The 19,462-nt window shown below is 40.7% G+C and overlaps 1 protein-coding gene across 1 annotated transcript in view; it reads right to left on the bottom strand.

Moving 5' to 3' along the window:
* Positions 1-16,980, bottom strand: part of mast1b (microtubule associated serine/threonine kinase 1b) — a 35,606-nt gene extending 18,626 nt beyond the window's left edge. Inside the window, exons 1-8 of the mRNA XM_053489819.1 lie at positions 16,414-16,980; positions 6,771-6,799; positions 4,002-4,090; positions 3,635-3,713; positions 3,466-3,532; positions 3,128-3,288; positions 2,822-2,897; positions 196-405 (exon numbers count right to left, since the gene is read on the bottom strand). Coding sequence (XP_053345794.1) covers positions 196-405; positions 2,822-2,897; positions 3,128-3,288; positions 3,466-3,532; positions 3,635-3,713; positions 4,002-4,090; positions 6,771-6,799; positions 16,414-16,452 — 750 coding nt within the window. The 5' untranslated portion in view covers positions 16,453-16,980. The remainder of the gene's footprint in view (positions 1-195; positions 406-2,821; positions 2,898-3,127; positions 3,289-3,465; positions 3,533-3,634; positions 3,714-4,001; positions 4,091-6,770; positions 6,800-16,413) is intronic.
* Positions 16,981-19,462: the final 2,482 nt, after the last annotated feature.

A 19,462-nucleotide genomic window follows, 5' to 3' on the forward strand; every position in this document is an offset into this window, starting at 1 on the left:
CTAAAAAAAAATACAGCCAGACAGGAATTATTTGCTGATTTTATATTTGTGTGTGTGTGTGTGTGTGTGTGTTTGTAAGTGCTTCATTATACAGAGCTCTCAGTGTGCAGAGCAGAAAATAGCAAAACAGCAGAACAGTGTTGCTGACTCATAGGGGAAAGGCACACACAGGGTTTTACACACATTCCCTCTTACATCGTGCAGCAGTTTGTCGAGGTTTTCCTGCAGCTCGTAGAAGTAGACGGTGGTAATGAGGTCGTCTCGGGATTTGTTCAGGCAGTCTCGGGCAAGCTCTATGATCTGGTGGTGGATGAAGCTCAGGACCCCATCAGCGAGTGGGAGCACGTTGTCCGGTGAGAATGTGTGGATGAAGTCTGCTAAGCGCCCCTCCATCTGTGCCGTCGCCTGACATGAGTGCACGCACACACACACACACACACACACACATATGTAGTTGACATCCCACCTTGACTCACTCATTCTCTTTAGTGATTATCCTGTATAGGGCCACGGGGGGTCTGGAGCCTATCCCGGGCGACTTAGGGCACAAGGCAGGGGAACACCATAGACTGGATGCCAATCCATCCAGGACAAAAGCATACATTTACACACACACACACACACACACACACAGTATGAGCAAGTTGGAACACTTGACCAATTGACCTAATCTGCCTGTCTTTGGGCTCTGGGCGGAAACTGAAGTACCCAGAGGAAACCCACCAAGCACAAGGAGAACATTATCTGCCACCATTGCTATGGAAGAGTGCTGCATTAGAGCCTGAGACTTATTTATAGTGTATGTGTATTAAATCATTTTTTAGAGGGAATACATGTAGGTTCAGCTAACGGGCCTGGCGCATTTGGTTTGTTGTTTCAGTTGTCCTAGATAATTTAATAGAAGTTTAATAATGTCTGTGTTAGGTCTTCTAAAAAACATGGCTGAGTGAGCACTGAGGAGAGAAAGAACCTTTTAAAGTTTTCTAAAGGAATAGATCGGATTAAGGTTTTGACTGCACTTTCGTTAAAAGAACATCAATGTAAACTCACTGAAAGTTGCTCTATGAGACATTTTATCCACGTTAATGTCTCTTGCCAGGAATTATGATATGCAAATAAGTTAAGTGATGGACGGCCCTAAGAAAATAACTCATGTGTGTTCCCTCACAAAATTCTGTATCAAAATTCTCCATATGGATTTATTAATAACTCAATTCATTAATAAAGTGATGACCAGATCCCCTACTATCCCAGATATTAAATGTATCAAGTGCTTAAATGACATCATAGCATTCAAGTTCCTTGTTAAACTGAAGCCACCTCTTCAAGCAGGACAGTACGCTGAACTGTTCCCAAGCATAGTTTAGAGAGATCACACTACTCAAACCAACTGGACTTAAGCATGATTCATGCTACTGCATCAAGTCTACGCCATAGGTTACACAAATGGCCTACAGCATTTATAGTTGTGCATCAGTGTGTCTGTGTTGCTCTGCAATTACACCACCAAACCACTAGCTAGTAGTTGGGCTCCTATTCCACTGCGCTGAGTGTCTTTACCACTCTCTGCTAAAGTTTTTCTATCTACTACAAACAATGATGAAAGAAACTGAGTGGATCTTGTTAAAGCTGATAAATGTATAACAACGGTTACTTTTACTGTAGTTACTGCACCGCAGAAAAGAGAGAACACGAAAACAGTCAGTATGAAACACTGAAACTAATGAGGCAGAAGGAGGCATAGAAGAAGAAAAAGTAGGAATTGCCATGCTACCAGTTGGACCAAGCACAGTCATTGTGGTCTTCCTCACCACAGGCTACACTGTAGGTTGCAGCCAGTGGCGGCCGGCCCATAGGGGGCGCTGGGGCACCGCCCTCCCTGATAAGAGGGGCTAAAAATGTAAAATATATTTTTACAAATTAAGTTTTTAAATTCGGTTTACCCACCAGTATGTGCCTACATGCGATATGAATAACATATACAACATTTCCCACCTAGTAACATTCATTCACCAGTGAATTTCCACAGACAGACTTGTATCGTTTCTGTCATGGGCGCTGAGAAAAAGCGCCCCTGAGTGCAGCCAAATAGCCTGTCATGTAGCTGTTGCTAGGGAAAATTAATAAATATGCGGCCAATCAGGTTCTCAGAATTTTATGGTCTTGGGGCGCTGAAAATTCTGCCCCAAGCAGCAGAAAATACCGCGAGATTTAAGTTTTTTTTCTTCTGAGGCGCGGTCAATCAGAGTAATGATGGCGAACTTAACGAGCGAAGAGCAGTTTCCACCAAATTCGGTGAGATCCTTATTAATATACCCGTTTTAGACTGTTGTGTTAAATTGCATTTTTAAAACTGTTTTTCTTTGTGTGAACCACTTTGAGATGCAACTTTGCTTGAAAGGTGATCCAGCTGATCATACCCTTTGATGTTGATTATTGTATTTGATACTCTCTTAAGCATGCATGGCGTATTATACAATGGACATTTGTTCATTTACTTTATCTGTGAAACTGGTGATTTTGAGGAGGAGATTAAATCATTACTGTTAATTGTAATTATCGTCTGACTGTTGATTTTAATTCTTATATTGGACTAAGCAAAGAAATATTTTGTCACATCAGCCCCACCAGGAAAAATTTTCACCAGCCGCCACTGGTTGCAGCATAAGGTACGCGGCTACGCAGTATCTATGAGAAACCAATGGCTTAAGCTTGATTTTACAAACAAGGCTCCTGAATTTCAAATAATACATATAAACATAGTTCCTCTGGTCCATTTACAATGATGTTAAATAAATAGTGTATGTGTGATTGTGTGTACCTTTGGGAAGCGCTCTTTATACACGTGGTTCATCATCATGATCTCATTGTCACAGCAGGAAGCAGATCTTCCAGGACTGCAGTAGTAACCAGTTATTATACAAAAAGGAAAAAGAAATAATAGGATGAGCTTATTCAACAGAGGGACAGAGACAGAAGACATTAAAGAAAATAAACAGTCCCTCAGAATGTTAACTAAAGTAAAAGTGTGCTAAAATGTATTCTAAAGTATATACAAGTTATCTTATCGTATTTCCATATGTACGAAATATGTCTTATCTGGTTTCAACAATTGTCCAATGTGTACCTAAGGCTGCGTGAGCGTGGGCGTGTATGGGGAGAGCTCCGACCCCCATCATCATCTGTGATGCTCTCGGTACTGCCGAAGTGTTTGGTCAGGAAGAGCAGCTCGTCCATGGAGGGCTGATAGGACAACTGGTGCAGACGCTCCTGAGATGAGCTGGATGACTGAAGCATTAACAGAGACAGAGAAAGAGAGACTCTAAATGACCTCCTGATTAATTCTCTCAGTTGATTAAGAAACAGCACTGCTGCAATCAGGGCACATAAACCGCACCAAGAACCCTTTATGATCTAAATAATCTCATTAGCACAGTGTGTGTGTGTGTGTGTGTGTGTGTGTACCGAGCTGGGTGTGTTGGTGCCATAACCAGAAGATGGAAGAGAAGCCAGTGACCAACGGCGACCATCTCTATGGACAGAGGAGGAAAAGGAAGGAGAATCGAATGCAAGATGTTATCTGTGTGTGAGAGAGAAAGATAGTGTGTGTGTGTGTGTATATGTGTGTTTTTACCGTCTGGAGGAAGCTGTGAAGGAGAAGTGAGACGGATTGCTGGGAGAGAAATTGCGAGGGCTGTCAAGCGGGCTGCTTCCTGTGGAGGCAGGAAGACAAATAGCAGCCATGTTAAAAACCCTAATAGTGATCAGAACAAAGACAATGTTAACGCATTACATCACTCTTTCTGTGTGTACAGGTTAAGGTATAACACTAATGCTAACCTGGAGCCTTCATGTTTTATTGCTTGTTTTTATCTGATTAGCCTCATAGTCAGTCTTCTACTACAGCCTCACTGTTGGACTTACTTTTGTGACTAAGTGTGAGTGTGTGTGTTGAGCGTGACTGTATTTGTTAGAAGCGTTTGTTGATGTCGTGTTCTTACCAAGGTGTCCAGGGAGAGGAGAGTGAGCACGAGGTAAAGTGGGCGAGGTCGAGGTGAGGATCAGACTCTTCCTGTTACTGGCTCGGCAGCTGGAACATGAAAACAGCTCACATGTTTACCCCTCTCTCTCTCACACACACTCACACACAGCAAGGCAAAGATGCTCTCTAAGGTGGAAAGAGAGTCATTGAGCTAAAACAAACAGAGTCAGAGTCTCTGAAAGTATGTTATGCAACACACACAGGCTCTTACTCCATCTCCTCTTTTCATCTTTCGCTGTAGGGAGAAAAAGAGTCTGCACTTGTGTGTGAGTGTAAGGATGCCGGGTGACGTGTGTGTGTGTGTGTGTGTGTGTGTGTGTGTGAGAGAGAGAGAGAGAGAGGCAAAGTCCAAATGCAATTTCTTTCCCCCCAGTCTCCTCTGACACAGAGAGGAAATGAGGACAAAGAGAGATTTTCTTGGACAGAAGATTTAGACTAACTTGCGTTTTATTCATATTTATACCCCTTAAAAAGGTATATTTATAGTTCAGCCTATCATGTTTGAAGAATAAAGTGTTGTGTGTCCAACAGCAAGAGCGCCATTGCCTCCATGGTGAGGTGAGAGCATCAAAACGTTGGGCTGCTTCTACACTGAGGCATTACACGACATAAACCCTGACTGGAGCGGTGCATCAGGACATGTCAGATTAGAATATATTCCCACTGGATTAAAAAAACAGAGTCTGAGGAGATGACAGGAGGCTTCAACCAGACAACAACCCCAACACCACAGCAATGGTTAAAGGTTTCAAAAAACAGTTAAGTCAAGTCTCTTCATTTAAATCCCATTTAAAACGTATGAAGAATTCCTGAAACTGTGGGGTCCATTATCTGGACCCTCTTAGCCCTAAGGGATTTGGGAAAAGAGAAAAAGAAGCACAGTGCTGCAAAGAGCTCACTTTGTCATACTGTAGCATGAGACAAAGTTAGCGCTTTGTATCTGGACGCTAACAATGGATCCAAGTTATCGCTGCTGATTAATATGAGATCATGCTAACAGCTCACACTAGGGTTTATTCACTGCTGTCAGAATGAGCTCATGTTGAGTGTGAATCCATTGTTAGTGCTGATGTAAGCTTCTACAAAGAGCACATGAGCATCAGAACTAGACTACACAGCAATAAAAAAGGTGGCCTGGTCTGGTGGATCACATCTGGTGGAACAGATGGCACTAAGATGCACTATTTGAAGAAGACAAGCCAATGGAGGTCTTCAGATACTTTGACACCAGCCTAAACATTGTTGCTGACCAAGTTACACTTCTTTACAACAACAGTGTTCCCTGATGGCAGTGTCATTTTCAGCAGGATAATGCCCCCTGAACAAACAAGTCAGATCCATGGAGGCCCCATCTCACATCTTACAGGACATAAAGGAGTTGCTGGTTGTGCCAAATACCAGAGCTGTTTTGGTGGCACAAGAGGACCTACAATATATTAGGCAGGTGGATTTTAATGGTATTGTGTAAAATTATACAAAGCATCAGCTAATGTTTAAATCAATTAATTAGAATGAAGCCTGTCTTAGCCTGTAGGTCCACAACAGCACCACGGCCAGGCACACCTCCACCTTCATCACCAGCATTTCCACCAGTGATCAAAACAAATATAAAAGCTGTTTTCTAAACATGAAGCAGTGCTTACACGCCCAGAAAGTTCTGAGTGACATAACTAACCCTCCTGGGCAGAACATCTCCATGTCACACTTATTCACAGAGTGACAGATGCAGACTGACCGGGGAGATATGGAGGGAAAGCTAAACAGATCATCTAAGATACAGCAAGGGGAGAGGGAAAAAGAGAAATTGTAATAAAGGAAGAAACATGGGAAAAAATGAAATGGAAGAGAACTAAAAAAAATGTATATGTAAGCAAAGGAAAGAGGGAAAATAGCAGCTGGAGAGAAACAAACAGGAGCAGACAGATGAATAAAGACAGATAGAAAAAGGAAAAGAAATGGAGGGAGAGAAGGCTACAGAGAAAGAATAAACATAGCCGAGAAGAAAAGAAGAGTGACAAAGGGAAAGAGACTGAGAGGAAGAGATACAATAATTGAGAGGAAGGGGAAAGGCAGGAAAATAAAAATTAGAGTGAACATCTCAGTGCAGGTGTGTCTTTCCTTAGCTGTGTCTCACAGATTAAGGGATTAGTAGCGCGGGTGTAGAAAATACTCCCAGAGGCAAGGAAGCCATTTTGGCTCGAGCCCAGCACCCTGCAGTCTAGTTTCAGCTAACACAGCATTATACCAGACTACTGCTCACTGTCCTGGACTAACACACAGGGAGGGGTTTGTGACCGACATTAAGGGTGGAGCACTAAGATTCACTTCTTTCATATTTAATGTTTTCCATTTTTGCTCCCAGAAATAAAGCAGCACACACATTTGTCTTGTGTTCAGTGTGTTAATGAGAAGATCCTGTGTGAGGAGTGAGCAGTTACCTCCCACGCTCACTGTGTGTCAATCTGTGTGCGTGTGTGTGTATGTATGTGTAAATACACAAACGGCTAATGAACTGTTACTGAGCCGGAGCAGTTTAATGCGAGTGTGTGATGGTTTAGACGTGCACTCAGTGTGAAGCGGAACTGGTGGCCTCCAGTGTTTATAAATCACATTAGTGTTGAGGGTTAAACTGTGTGTTTAATGCACTAGAGTGTGGTGAAGTTTTCCCCGTAATGGTCATTCTACACACAAAAAAAAAAAAAATACAGATATTGAGTGTGTCACTCACCTGCTGCTTTTACGTGGCAAAGGAAGATCCTTCTGGGTGGAAGCGGTGGACAGAGGGGAGAGAGAGAGAGAGATCAGATCAGATCAAACACAATGACAATTCTGATACAGCGACAATCAACACTTATTCTCCCTATTCTGTCTCTGTCTTTCTGTTGGTCTCTCTTTCTATGGTATGTCTTTTGTCTCTTTCTACTGTACTGTACATCTGTCTTACTCTGTCTCTCTCTTTTTAGGGTATCTGTCCCTGTCTGTCTTTGTATTTCTGTCCATCTAACTGGCTAACTCTTACAGACTGTCTTCATCTCTTTTTGTTTGTCTGTATCACTTTCTGTCTCTCTCTATCTCTGTGTCAAATTAATATTCTCCGTCGTTTTTCTTTTTCTAACTTTCAGTTGGTCTCATTCTGTCTGTTTTTTTTCATATTTTTCTGTCCATCTTTCTGTCTCTATATCTTTCTATCTGTGTCTGTGCATGTCTCTCTCCTGCTCTCTGTGGGACTAAAACCAAGTGTTAGTAAATGAGATCCCCCAGGACATTGTCAGAGACAGAGAGAGAGAGACAAAGCGAGAGAGAGATGTAAACATCCTGTGCTTGTCTCTCTGTAGTGCTTAGAGATTCACAGTTTTTGTAATTTTTGTTTAATCATGTGACATCTTTAATGAGTTGTTTTCACAATTAGTTTGATCAGTACAGTAAGAGAGTGTGTCGCTCTGTGGTATACGTTCAGCACCACGGACAGCGGTGAAATGTCACACAAACATGAACAACGTGTGTGTGTGCACGCGCAAGTGTGTAAAATAAACTCAAACAGCAAAAGTCAGCTCACACTCCAATATGTGTTGTTTCCGTGCTAGGTGAACACTTCCTTAAGCATGGCCCAGGAGCCTGTAAGCCAGCTAAGTCATTACACACACACACAGTTTCTGTTTTCCATTCATCATTGCTGCTCTGACGCATCCAGTGTGTGTCCTGTGACTCACAGTCACTGAGAGGTTTATTTCTAAAATCCCTGTGTGTGTCTGCTCTACTCCTCATAGAAAAGCCTTAGAGACATGTTCACTCTGAGGAAAGACGGAGCTCAGTGAGACACTCGACTTACCACTGATCTCACACATACACACCCGGTCTGCCACTTTACATTATAGACTGAAGTGTTTTATAATTATATAATTCAAATACATAATGTCAATACATAAAAAAAATAATAATTCAATACATAATGTCATGCCTGTTTCTGAGCCTGGATCTGCACATGGCCCAATAAACCCTGACTATAGTCTAAAGCACTTGCTGAGTTAACCTTCACCACTCTACAGGGTTTAATACACAAATCAGCTCCTCACACTCAACACACTAATTTTCCTGATGTCATTTATTTACTGTATGACGTACTTCAACAACAAGTTTTGCTCCTGTATTTTCTTCTATCTATCTACATAGGATCTCTCTGCGGCGGGACAACCTTATTTTATTCTTAATATTATTACTATAAGATTGTTCTCTGCATTCCTTCACAGATGGCATGGTGACATAGTGTTTAGCACTGTCACCTTGCACCCACAGTCAAGCTTTCAATTCCCGTCTCTTCCTGGGTCTGTGTGCATAGAGTTTGCATGTTCTCCCTGTTCTTGGTGGGTTTCCTCCTGGTACTCTGGTTTCTTTCTACAGTCTATACTCATGATGGATGGTGTAAAAATGTCAGGATATTATTGAAACTCTGCTCTCCTGATATAGAATCACTTTTTTAAACCATTTTAGTTGCAGAGAGAATTCAGCTTGTTCATTCTTGTTGAAGTGTGCAGTATATCCTACCACATGCTTGTTGAAAGAATTACAGCAGCAGAAATAAAACACTTCACATTCTATGCTTACTGTCTTATGGGACTTTAACAAGGCAAATCTCAGCTATGAGCTACCTCAAATTTAGACAGTGTGTCACCTAAACCACCAGACAGCAGTATTTACTCAACCACTGCTACGCTTTGACCAGTGTTTATTCCACTCAACTCCAACTTCTAGGCAAAAGCCTAAAATGTGCCAAACCTTTAGTGAGAATGTTGATAAGTTAGGGATAATAGTGAGGGTGTCAAAGATCTACCTGCCCTGACAGCGCAGCCCTATATGCTTATAGTGGTTATTTTTACATAATGGCCCAGGGATCATTTCCAAGAACACTTTAACCCAGGTTAAGATGTTTTTGATCAGTGAGAAAACAAGGAACCTTGCCTGGAAAAGGTGGTCTCAGGCACAAAACAGATGAATTTGCAAATCCGTGGACATGGAAGCGGACCGCTGTTTAAACACTATGTCTTCTCCAAGATCTCAAATTCAAATTTTATTTGTCACATACACAGTACAATATGTAATTAAATGCTTATACGACCGCCTGTGACCTTAAAATTTTTAAAAACAAAACAATTGACAAGAAATAAGAGAAAAATAAAAAAAGAAGCAAGAAATAAATAAATAGTTTAACTATATGAAGTTAGACCAAAGTATAAAAAATTTTAAGAATATATAAGAAATATAGAACTTTTCCGTATAAGACAAAATAAATGTAAATTTAAGTATAAATGCAAATAAGAAGTGGAATGAATGGAAAATGTCCAGAAGGGTGCAAGTGTGCAATATGTGTGCAAATGTGCAATGTCCATGGTTGTCTGGTCTACAGTGTATTGGGGTGTGTGCACAGATGAATAATTTTCATAAGTGACCATTTCTGTGCAATGTTGCAAAAACACGGAGTCCTGTGTGTTAACCTGGTTGAGAGACCGTATCGCCTGCGGGAAAAAGCTCCTCCTCAGTCTCTCTGTGTTGGCCTTCAGGGAGCGTAAGCGCTTTCCTTATAAACAGAGAGAACAGTCCATTGCTGGGATGGCTGAGGTCCTTCACTATCTTCCTGGCCTTGGTCCAGCACCGCTTGCTGTAGATTGAAGTCCGGCTCTGTAGAGCTCGTCTGTCCTGCATGGTGCTGTTTCCAAACCAGGTCGTGATGTTTCCCGTCAGGATGCTTTCTATGGTACAGGAGTAAAAGTTTCTAAGCACCTTGGAGGGCAGTCTGAAGTCTCTCAAGCGCCTGAGGTGGTAGTGACTCTGCTGGGCCTTTTTCACCACGGTGTTGATGTGACAGGACCATGACAGGTCCTGCGTGATGTGAACACCGATCTCACACAGATTATCACACACAGATCTCTGTGTGCACGTAGCACACACCAATCATATCTTCTGACTTCAAAGCTGATACAGTAGGAAGGCATGTGAGATTGTTGCTCTTGACTATTTTTCAAAATGTAAATAGTATTAGGAATACAGCAAAAGTTATCTTCCTTGTTGTCTTCCTTTTTTTTTTTATTGCAACTCAAGTGTATAAGTGTATACTGCCACCTGTTCTATCGGAGCGCGTATTGTTTTATGACTAAAGAGAACAATAATAATGTAAACATTGGTCTGCAGACTAGTTGAGGGGGGGATCAATCATTCCTGAGCATAGTGTAAATCGATTGTATCAATTATAATGTGAAAACCCCATGAGTGTCATCAGCTGACCTGGAAAAGTTCTGTCAGGACAACATATTTTTTATTATGATCCAGACCAAATATAACAACATACTGTAGTTTACCAAAGCACACCAAAGAACAACTCAAGTGTCTCTGCTCAGCAATGGAAGAGGTTTCTCAGCTCACAACTCATCCTTAATCTGGAAAGGTTTGCAAGAAATCAAACAACAAACTGGAAAACCCCTCACTGCACACAAACATGCAAGCTGGGAGATGACCTAAATAAATTCTACTGGAGGTTGACTAAGGCAGCTGGACCAGACAATGTGTCATTCTACACTTTAAACCATGTGGTGAACAATTTGCCCCAATATATACAGACATTCTTTGACTTCGAATAGTCTCTGCTTTTTTCAAATCATTAATGACAATCCCTGTCTAAATATACTATACCACTTATAAAGGTGCATCTTAATAAATTAGAATGTCATCGAAAAGCTGATTTATTTCAGTAATTCCATTCAAAAATTAAGCTTATATAAACATATAGGTTTATTAGACACAAACTGATAACTTTTAAGTGTTCGTTTATTTATTTATTTTTTGATGATTATGGCTTACAGCTAATGAAAACCCAAATTAAAATTAAAATATTACTTAAAATAAATGTAAAAAAAATTTAATGTTGAAATGTTGGACTACTGAAAAGTATGTACTAACATGTATAGCACTCAATTCTTGGTCGGGGCTCTCTTTGCATGAATTACCTGGTTTAAGGACTAAAAGGACTGGACTGTTACTCAGTAAGCCCTCTTTTCAGATGAAAGGTAATTTAGCATTTCATTTGGAAATCAAGTTTCCAGAGTCTGGATGAAAAGAGGAGAGGCACAGAATCCAAGTTGCTTGAGGTCCAGTGTACAATTTGTAGAGTCAATGGTGGTTTGGGGAGCCATGTAATTTGCGAGTGTTCGTCGACGACACTGTGTTTTATCAGGTCTAAAGTCAGCACAGCAGTTTATCAGGAAGTTTTAGAGCAGTTCATGCTTCCCTCTGCTGACCAGCTTTACGGAGATGCTGATTTCATTTTCCAACAGGACTTGCACCTGCCGCACTGTAAAAATTACTAATACTGTACCTGGTTAAAGCACATGGTATCTCTGTGCTTGATTGGCCAGCAAACTTGCCCAACCTAAACCCCATAGATAATTGTGTAGACTAGTGTGAAAAGGAAGATATGAGACATCAGACCCAACAACACACAAGAGCTAAGAGCCGCTATTAGAGCAACCTGGGCTTCCATAACACCTTAGCAGTGTCACAGACTAATCGCCTCCATTCCACACCGCATTGCTGCCATAATTTATGCAAAAGGAGCCCCCGAAAAAGTATTGGCATTTCACCCTGCAACACCTGAACAACCTGTGCTAAGACTCTATTCATCAGCATTTAATATGATTGTGCCGGAGTTTCTCCACACTATGCTTACTGTGCCTGAGTCTCTGTCTGTGGATCACTAACTTCACTAACTGACAGTCAAGAGGCAGTGGGTTAAGGTAGGAAAATAGACCTTTCACCATATGCACAGGAACACCACACGACTGTTCTCTCTCCTTTTCTTTACTGTCTATATACTGATGAATTCACCTCTTTCAGCTCCTTTGTCAAGCTCCCAAAGTTTTCACACATGATACATTTCATTTGCTTGACTCAGGACATGTGCAGCAATAACAGCCTTCAGACTGTAGAGTTGATAATAGGAAAGCCCTTGTAGGAGAGTCCTTTCATTCATTTCTCAATTAACTAGCATGGTTACAGCTGAAGAGCTAGTCTCTAGAATTAAGAAGCTCAACAGAGTCCTGAGGCAGGTGAAGAAAATCAACCTGCCTTAGACAGTGCTGATCCAGACTGCCATCATGGAGTCTAATCTCCTATCACCCATTACTGTCTGGTAGAGTGGAGCTACCAATCAGAACATGCAAAGCCTGCAGTGCATCAACTGCTCAGGCAAGAAGATCACTGGCTGTGATCTCCCTCCTATCAATAGGCTGCAATAACCAAGCAGACTGCAAGAAGAAGAGCAAGAATAAGAAGAAATAAAGGAGAAGAACATTCACACAGCACAAAAATAATAAAAAATATGAAGAAATAAAGAGAAAGAAAGAAGATTTGAAAACCAGGAAGAAAGAAAAGGAAGAATGTATGATTCATTAATGATTCATTGGTCAGTAGTCCATCCTCTTGGTTTTGTTAATCTGAATCTATCTCTTTCTCACACACACACACACACACACACACACACAGTGAGCAAGTCTTTCCTTTAAATTAACTAAAAGTGATTCATAAACACGCTGACCACTAATAATCTCGGTCTGGACGAAAAACCCAAAGAGGCAAATGCAACTCATATTCCATTTTCTGTGTGTGTGTGTGTGTGTTCTTCTCTCCAGGCTTAATGTTGTCACGTTCAGACTCAGCTGCTGCTCATTACTGCCCCCTTTACATCAGCTGCAAATTTACGCATGACCATGCAGCTGCTGTTTTACCTCTCTGATGTGATCGCTTGCAGATCTTTCTCTTTCTCTCTCTTTCTCTCTGGTGTAATTCCCCGCTGTGGATTTCCTGTTTTAGTACTTCCTGTGTTAACAGTCTTTCCATTGTGACTCTGTACTGTTTGTCATTAAGTTCATTGTGCAGTGGTATCCAAGCTCCGGGTTTCCGATTGGTGTTTCCTGACAAACATCCTGATGGACGCATCAAAGTGTTACGTTTGCAGACATGTTATTACAACGGTTAAATATGATTAACGTGTCATTGTTTGATAAACCACTCGGTCCCATGCTGCCAGGGGAAAGTAATCAACTTCAGCATTATCTCCTGCTACATCACCCTGTGCATGTGTGTGTGAATAATTTCCTGTAACAGCATGACAGGCCTATGTTCTGCGTCTCTGATATTCACCCCTTCATTGTTTTTTGAAATTTGTAGACACACCCATGGTGGGTGTACATGTGTGTGTTAGTTCATGTGCATGCCTTTGAGCCTTTCACACACATACCTCTCTCACAATGCATTGCCGAGGAGAGACACACTGATTAGACAGAGCGAGATCTTCTAAACCCCACACACAATCTGGTGTCATGTTTACTCACTGACTCACAGCACACTCCAACTGCATGAGTAACAAATTGCCCAGCTCCACACGTCACACCAGCTCTGACGTCACGTCCGTCCCACACATGTATGCACGTGCATTATTTAAATCCTCTGAGTTGGCCAGGATGCCCGCTGCCTGACGTTCATAAATGTCCTGTTTTACTCTCATGGCGTGCTTCATGCATTAATTTAATAATTTCATTTAAGAACAATCTCGGTCTGGAATTTTTTTTAATATGATTTCATTTGCATATTTGTGTGTGTGTGTGTGTGTGCACTCCTCCTGCGCCATCATTGTCTAAATGTCGAGGAATGTTAAAAAAAAATCAAATCAAGTGTGTTGCACTATAAGAGGAAAGTAATCCACAACCGGGTGCTGTGATGTGACCTGATGCAAAGGTACACTAACAGCACATCTGGAAGTGTTTTGTTCCTCTCATACTACATTAATTTACTACAGCTACATCCAAGTCTTCCAACACCTTGTGCTTTTTATTCATTTCTACTTCTCATTTAATGCACCGGCTATAAACACACATTCCCTTTACAGTCCTCTCTAATGAAGTTAAAAGCTTGTTTTGTTACAGTCAAATAAAAAAGAATTAAACCTTTCTGTCCCTTACTGTATATACAGTATTAGAAATCTTCCAGAGTTACCTCTGACACTGGAGACTCCTTACATCAATGTTAACCTTAATCTCCTTAGAGAAGCAGCATTTACACAGGCTTCTAATCTGTGGCTGTACAAGTTATCGTAAATGATTTGTTACTATGGAAAGATATGATAGCAATAATAAAGATCGATGTGCAATTAATCAACGCCTTCTGACCAAACAGGACCCAGAATGCAACAGTGCTGTGGTGCAAAACTGACTTTTTGGCCCATCTGTTTTCCGCTGTAAGAAGAACATGCATCACTACAGCTGAGTGGAGAATGCATTAAACAAGCTGCTCACTTCCCCATAATGCATCTCTCTCTCTCTCTGTAGTGTCATAAACAAATGAAATCATAGATCTGACCCCTGACCTTTGTTCCTCAGAGGCTGGGTGCTGAGCCATATGGTGGCGACAGGGCAGCCTGGCAGGGGTGTTAACTGTCTCTTCTGTGCGATTGTGTGAGTGTGTGTGTTTGCATGCGAGTGTGTTTGTGTGCGTCAGATGGAGTGAAGAGACCCAAAGGACAGAGAAAGCCGTTAGAGGACAATTATTTTCCTGTCAAGATAACAATCCTTCCCCCGTGTCGAAAACGTGCGATACAAGATAAACACGCACGCACACACACACACACACACACAAAATCATGCAAGCGCATCTTTACATTTGTTTACTCAACCAGTGTATACAAAAAAATAACAGCACATATGTGTCTGTCAGTCTCAGAGCAGAAGGTGTGACCTTTATGTCTGCTAATGTCAGTAAATGAGGCGGGGCTTATATGTCTGCTAGTGTCGGTGTAGCTTATATGTCTCCCCAGTGTTAGTGAAGAAGGCGTGGCCTATATGTGTCCAAGTGTCAGTGAGGGAATCGTGGGCCATATGTAGACCAGTGTCAGTGAAAGAGGCGTGGCTTATGTGTCTGTTAGTTTCAGTGATGGAAGCTTGGTCTATATCTCTTCTAATGTCAGTAAAGGAGGTGTGACCTTAAATCAAAAACACTCGTTTAAATTCCCTAACAGGCTGTTTATTTTCTACTTCTGTTTTGCATTTGCATATGCAAAATGCTTTAATAACAAAAAACTTGGTAAAAATGAAAATGAAAGCATTTTGCCACACAGCATGGACACTCCAGTCCTGCACAACATGTTTGGAGATGTGTTTTGTTTTGTTTTTTAAGAAGCATTGACAATAAATTGTCACAGCTAATAATAATAATAATAATAATAATACAAAGACACATTCTACAACAGGAGTTTTGAGAACAGGTGTAGAATTGGGGCCTATTCTAATGTAAACTGGTCGTGTAATTCTAGAATTGTTTGCATTTACACGCTGATCTATGGTGCTGATCTTTCATGCAAAATCTATGGTGCATGTGCCAAAGAAGTAACAAAAAGAATAGGAATAACATAAAATCTGTTCTAACATCTAGGAAAATTCCACTTTGAAAAAGATTATAAATTTTAGACTGTTATGTCATATCTACCCTGTTATATGGTAAAAGTAAAATATGAACATTGGGTAAAAACCTTAGCCTGCCTAGAAACCTCCTAAACATTTCATGGAAAGAAAGAAAGAAAAATGAATAATGAAAGACTACTGATCTCAAGAGGGAGAAAAAATGAATTGTGCGTAATATCATGAAAAAAAACATATTTTTGGAAACTTAAATAAAACCATTGAAAGGAAAATTCAAAGGGAAAAAGGCATAGGAAGGCATCACTCACTCACTCATTGTCTATACCGCTTATCCAGTATACAGGGTTGCGAGAGGCCTGGAATCCTTTCCCCTGAGACTGGGGACACAAGGCGGGGTACACGCTGGATGTGCCAATCCATCGCAGGGTACACACACGCATACACACTAATTTACACACTATGGGCAATTTGAGAACGCCAGTTAAGGTAATCTGCATGTTTTCGGACTGTGGGAAGAAACCGGAGTACCAGAAGGAAACCCACCAAGCAGAGGGAGAACATGCAAACTCCATGCACACAGACCCAGGCGGGAATCGAACCTGGACCCTTTACAAAGTGAAGGAATTAGAAGGGGAAATTCAAGGGGAAAGAAACAGAGGAAGAAAATGTCTTGATAATATTTCAAGCTGGAATGACACCTCATATGAACAATGCAAAACGAGCAGCATGGAACAATGAGCACAATGACGACTCACGACTTCCAACCTTGAAACTGGACGATGAGGAAATCTCGTTCTGGACTACCTTTGACTGGTAACGCGCCCTCAGTGTACTATCGGTATATTGGTTTTGCGGTTCTCGGTGGTATCGCGGTGTGTGACGTCAGTGCAGCAGCTGAATGATGGATACTCTCACCTGCAGCCGCCGGCGCCGGATGATGCCGGTGTCGTCCATGGTCGGGCCGGATGATGTCCCGGTGGCACAGCGGAGAGAAGGAGGGCTGGTACACGGTTCCGGTGTGTTTAACCCGAGCCCGGGGGATCCTCAGTCTACATGCAGCCGCTTGAACCGGAGAGATGGTGAATCATCTGAGCGCCGCCGTCCGAGGACACATCGCGGTTTAACGGTGTGTCACTGTTTCCTTAAAGACTGTGACACACACACACACACACACACCAAGCATCAATGCTGCATCCGTTTCGTTTTTCCTCCTTTATCCGTTATCCGTTATCTATCTCTGATCCTTTGCGCGGATCAAAGAGATCAAAAAGAGAAAAACAGCAGCTCCGTTAGCGCGTGTAACATTTAAATAGAAACAAAAAAATGGAACTCGAGCGGGAAGAGACGCAACGCGGAAGTGTGCGCGCGTGTGTATGTATATGTATATATATCTATGTATGTGTGTGTTTGTGTGTGTGTGTGTTTGTGTGTGCCACCCGTTATTGCAGCACCGGACGCACGAGCTCCTTGTCTCCTCCTCGCGCTAAAAGCAGCTGATTCGCCCGTGCGCGCGCCCCCTCCGCTCCTTTTATACAGAGCGCAGAACAATGCGTGGGCTAATCTCACACACGCGCGCGCGCTCTCTCTCTCTCTCTCTCTCTCTTTTCCACCCCCATATATGTGTGTGTGTGTGTGTGTGCTGTTGTACTCCTAACGTAGTAAAATCAGAATGGAGATCACCTGCGTTTCTACTGCGTGACATCATCATCTACCGTGACGTAGAGTGACGTACACACATGCCAAGATGGTTTATTTGTCTTTTGTTTGTTTACATTGTACATCTTGTAAAAATAGATATGTCTGTATGTCAGTATGTTTACCTGTATATTTGTCTGTCTGTACAGTATGTTACTGCCTAAAGTTTAATCTGAACCATAAATGAAATAAAAATGTTAAGTAAAAGCGATGTTATGAACTGTCATGTGCCGGATTTAATCATCTTTTTTTTAAAAATAAGCTATTAATTAGCTACTTGCTCAACGTAAACAAACACCTTCACCAATAGATATAAAAAAAAGAGAAAAAGCTAAACTGAAATTTTTTTTAAATAACAGTGCTGATGTGGTATAAGTGAATTTTTAAAAGCGTGTTTTTTAAAACAATAAATCTTAATCCGATCTACTTTTTGATTTCTCATCTGTGATTCACCCGATTACTCCCTGTGATTACCGAACAAGGAGCTTATTTCGCTGAGAATGAAAAAAGTACAACTAAGTGTAAAGAAGACATAGCATACTCAAACTTAGAATATTTTATTTCTTTGTATTAATATTTTTTTCTGAATTCTGCCATACAGAATGACAGGCAAACATGCACAGGGGCTTCAACCTGAAATAATATCACTAATTACAATTTAAATATCTCATAGCTTATATATATATATATATATATATATATATATATATATATATATATATATATATATATATAAACAAAGCTATGAGATGAAGAGGAGCTAAATCTAAACCTAATTACAAGCAGCCGGAAGACCAACGCCTAAACCTAATTACAAAATAAAAAATGAAAGAGTAAAGTAAGAGTCTTGCTGTGTACCTGCAGCACCTTCATGGGCCACAAGAGGGTCACGGCCCATGCTTTGGGAAACGCTGCTGTACACCTAGCCTGTCGAACATCATAGCTTAGCCTGGCCTACTTTAAAATGTGCTCAAAAAACTTAAGTTAGCCTAGAGTTTAGCCTTCAGCAATATTATCTAACACAACAACTATTTCTTAATGAAGTGTTGAATATCTCATGTAATTTGTTAAATATTGTACTGAAAATTAAAAACAAAATTGTTGTAAGGGTACTCACCATTAAGATGCAAAAACAAATGGCAAAAGAGTAATCTGAGCAACGTGAGCTCAAGAAAAGTTTCAAATTCAGAATTTGAACTACTGTTTTTACTGAATGCGTTTCACTTTCACGTCATCATAAATCAAGCAATTGAAAGTCGAGAATCGTTCATATAGGAATTGCTAGCATAGTTTTACATAATTTATATCAAATAATTAAGGTGATTTGCTGACATATTAAAAGGCTATAGTCATTAACTAGCATAGCTAGCTGTGTTTTAAATGATCCATTACACATGCATTATAGTAAATTATGAATTTCCAGCCTCCACTATTTTAATCAAAAAATATACTAATATCTAATATGTGAACATTGTAATATATACAGTATATATATATATATATATATATATATATATATATATATACCAGTAAATGTCTTTAAATAAATATTATAAAATGTTAGTTATGAATATTACATTTTGCTATGCCAACCATAATTATGGACTTTGGTTTGGAGATTATACCAGGTTCTGGCAACCCCATTTAGGGAAACCACACACTATGGCTGAAAATGGTAAAGCAGTAGAGATGAGATCATTTGCAGACGAGATCCAAAATTACGTCAGTGTTTCTTGGCTGGTTATGAGAAGCTAATTTTACAATGCATCAGTCTTTCATGCAAAGAGAAGACAGACTGAAAAAAAGGAGAAAGAAAGCTAATAAGAAGGATGGAAAGTATTTCATTTGTCAACATACAGTATATCGTACACGTATATGCACCACATACAGTACAACATAGAAAACCATACAACATGGGTCAGAAGTTTCTACATGTAAAAGACAATGAAAAGATGCTAATCCTAATCATGTTGCCACCCTGAGCAGGTCACAATTTCAAAACTAAAGTGGCTGAAATAAAAAAAAAAAGGACAGTGGAAACAGTGAGAATCGCTGACAGCAGATGGTGTGATCACTCACCCTCTACATTCGTCATCACACATGCCAAAAACAGCAGGGACAGTAAGTTATGTGATCAAACTCAGAATGAGTTGTACAGAGAGAACCACTGAAGACTGTATCAGTGACTGAATGCAGCTCTGAAGGTTTACAGTCCTTTAACTTGTTTCATATGTCCAGGAATAGTAAATCAAGCTGTAAATTAACTAAG

This window comes from Clarias gariepinus, chromosome 28, assembly GCF_024256425.1.
Source record: "Clarias gariepinus isolate MV-2021 ecotype Netherlands chromosome 28, CGAR_prim_01v2, whole genome shotgun sequence".
NCBI lineage: Eukaryota > Metazoa > Chordata > Actinopteri > Siluriformes > Clariidae > Clarias > Clarias gariepinus.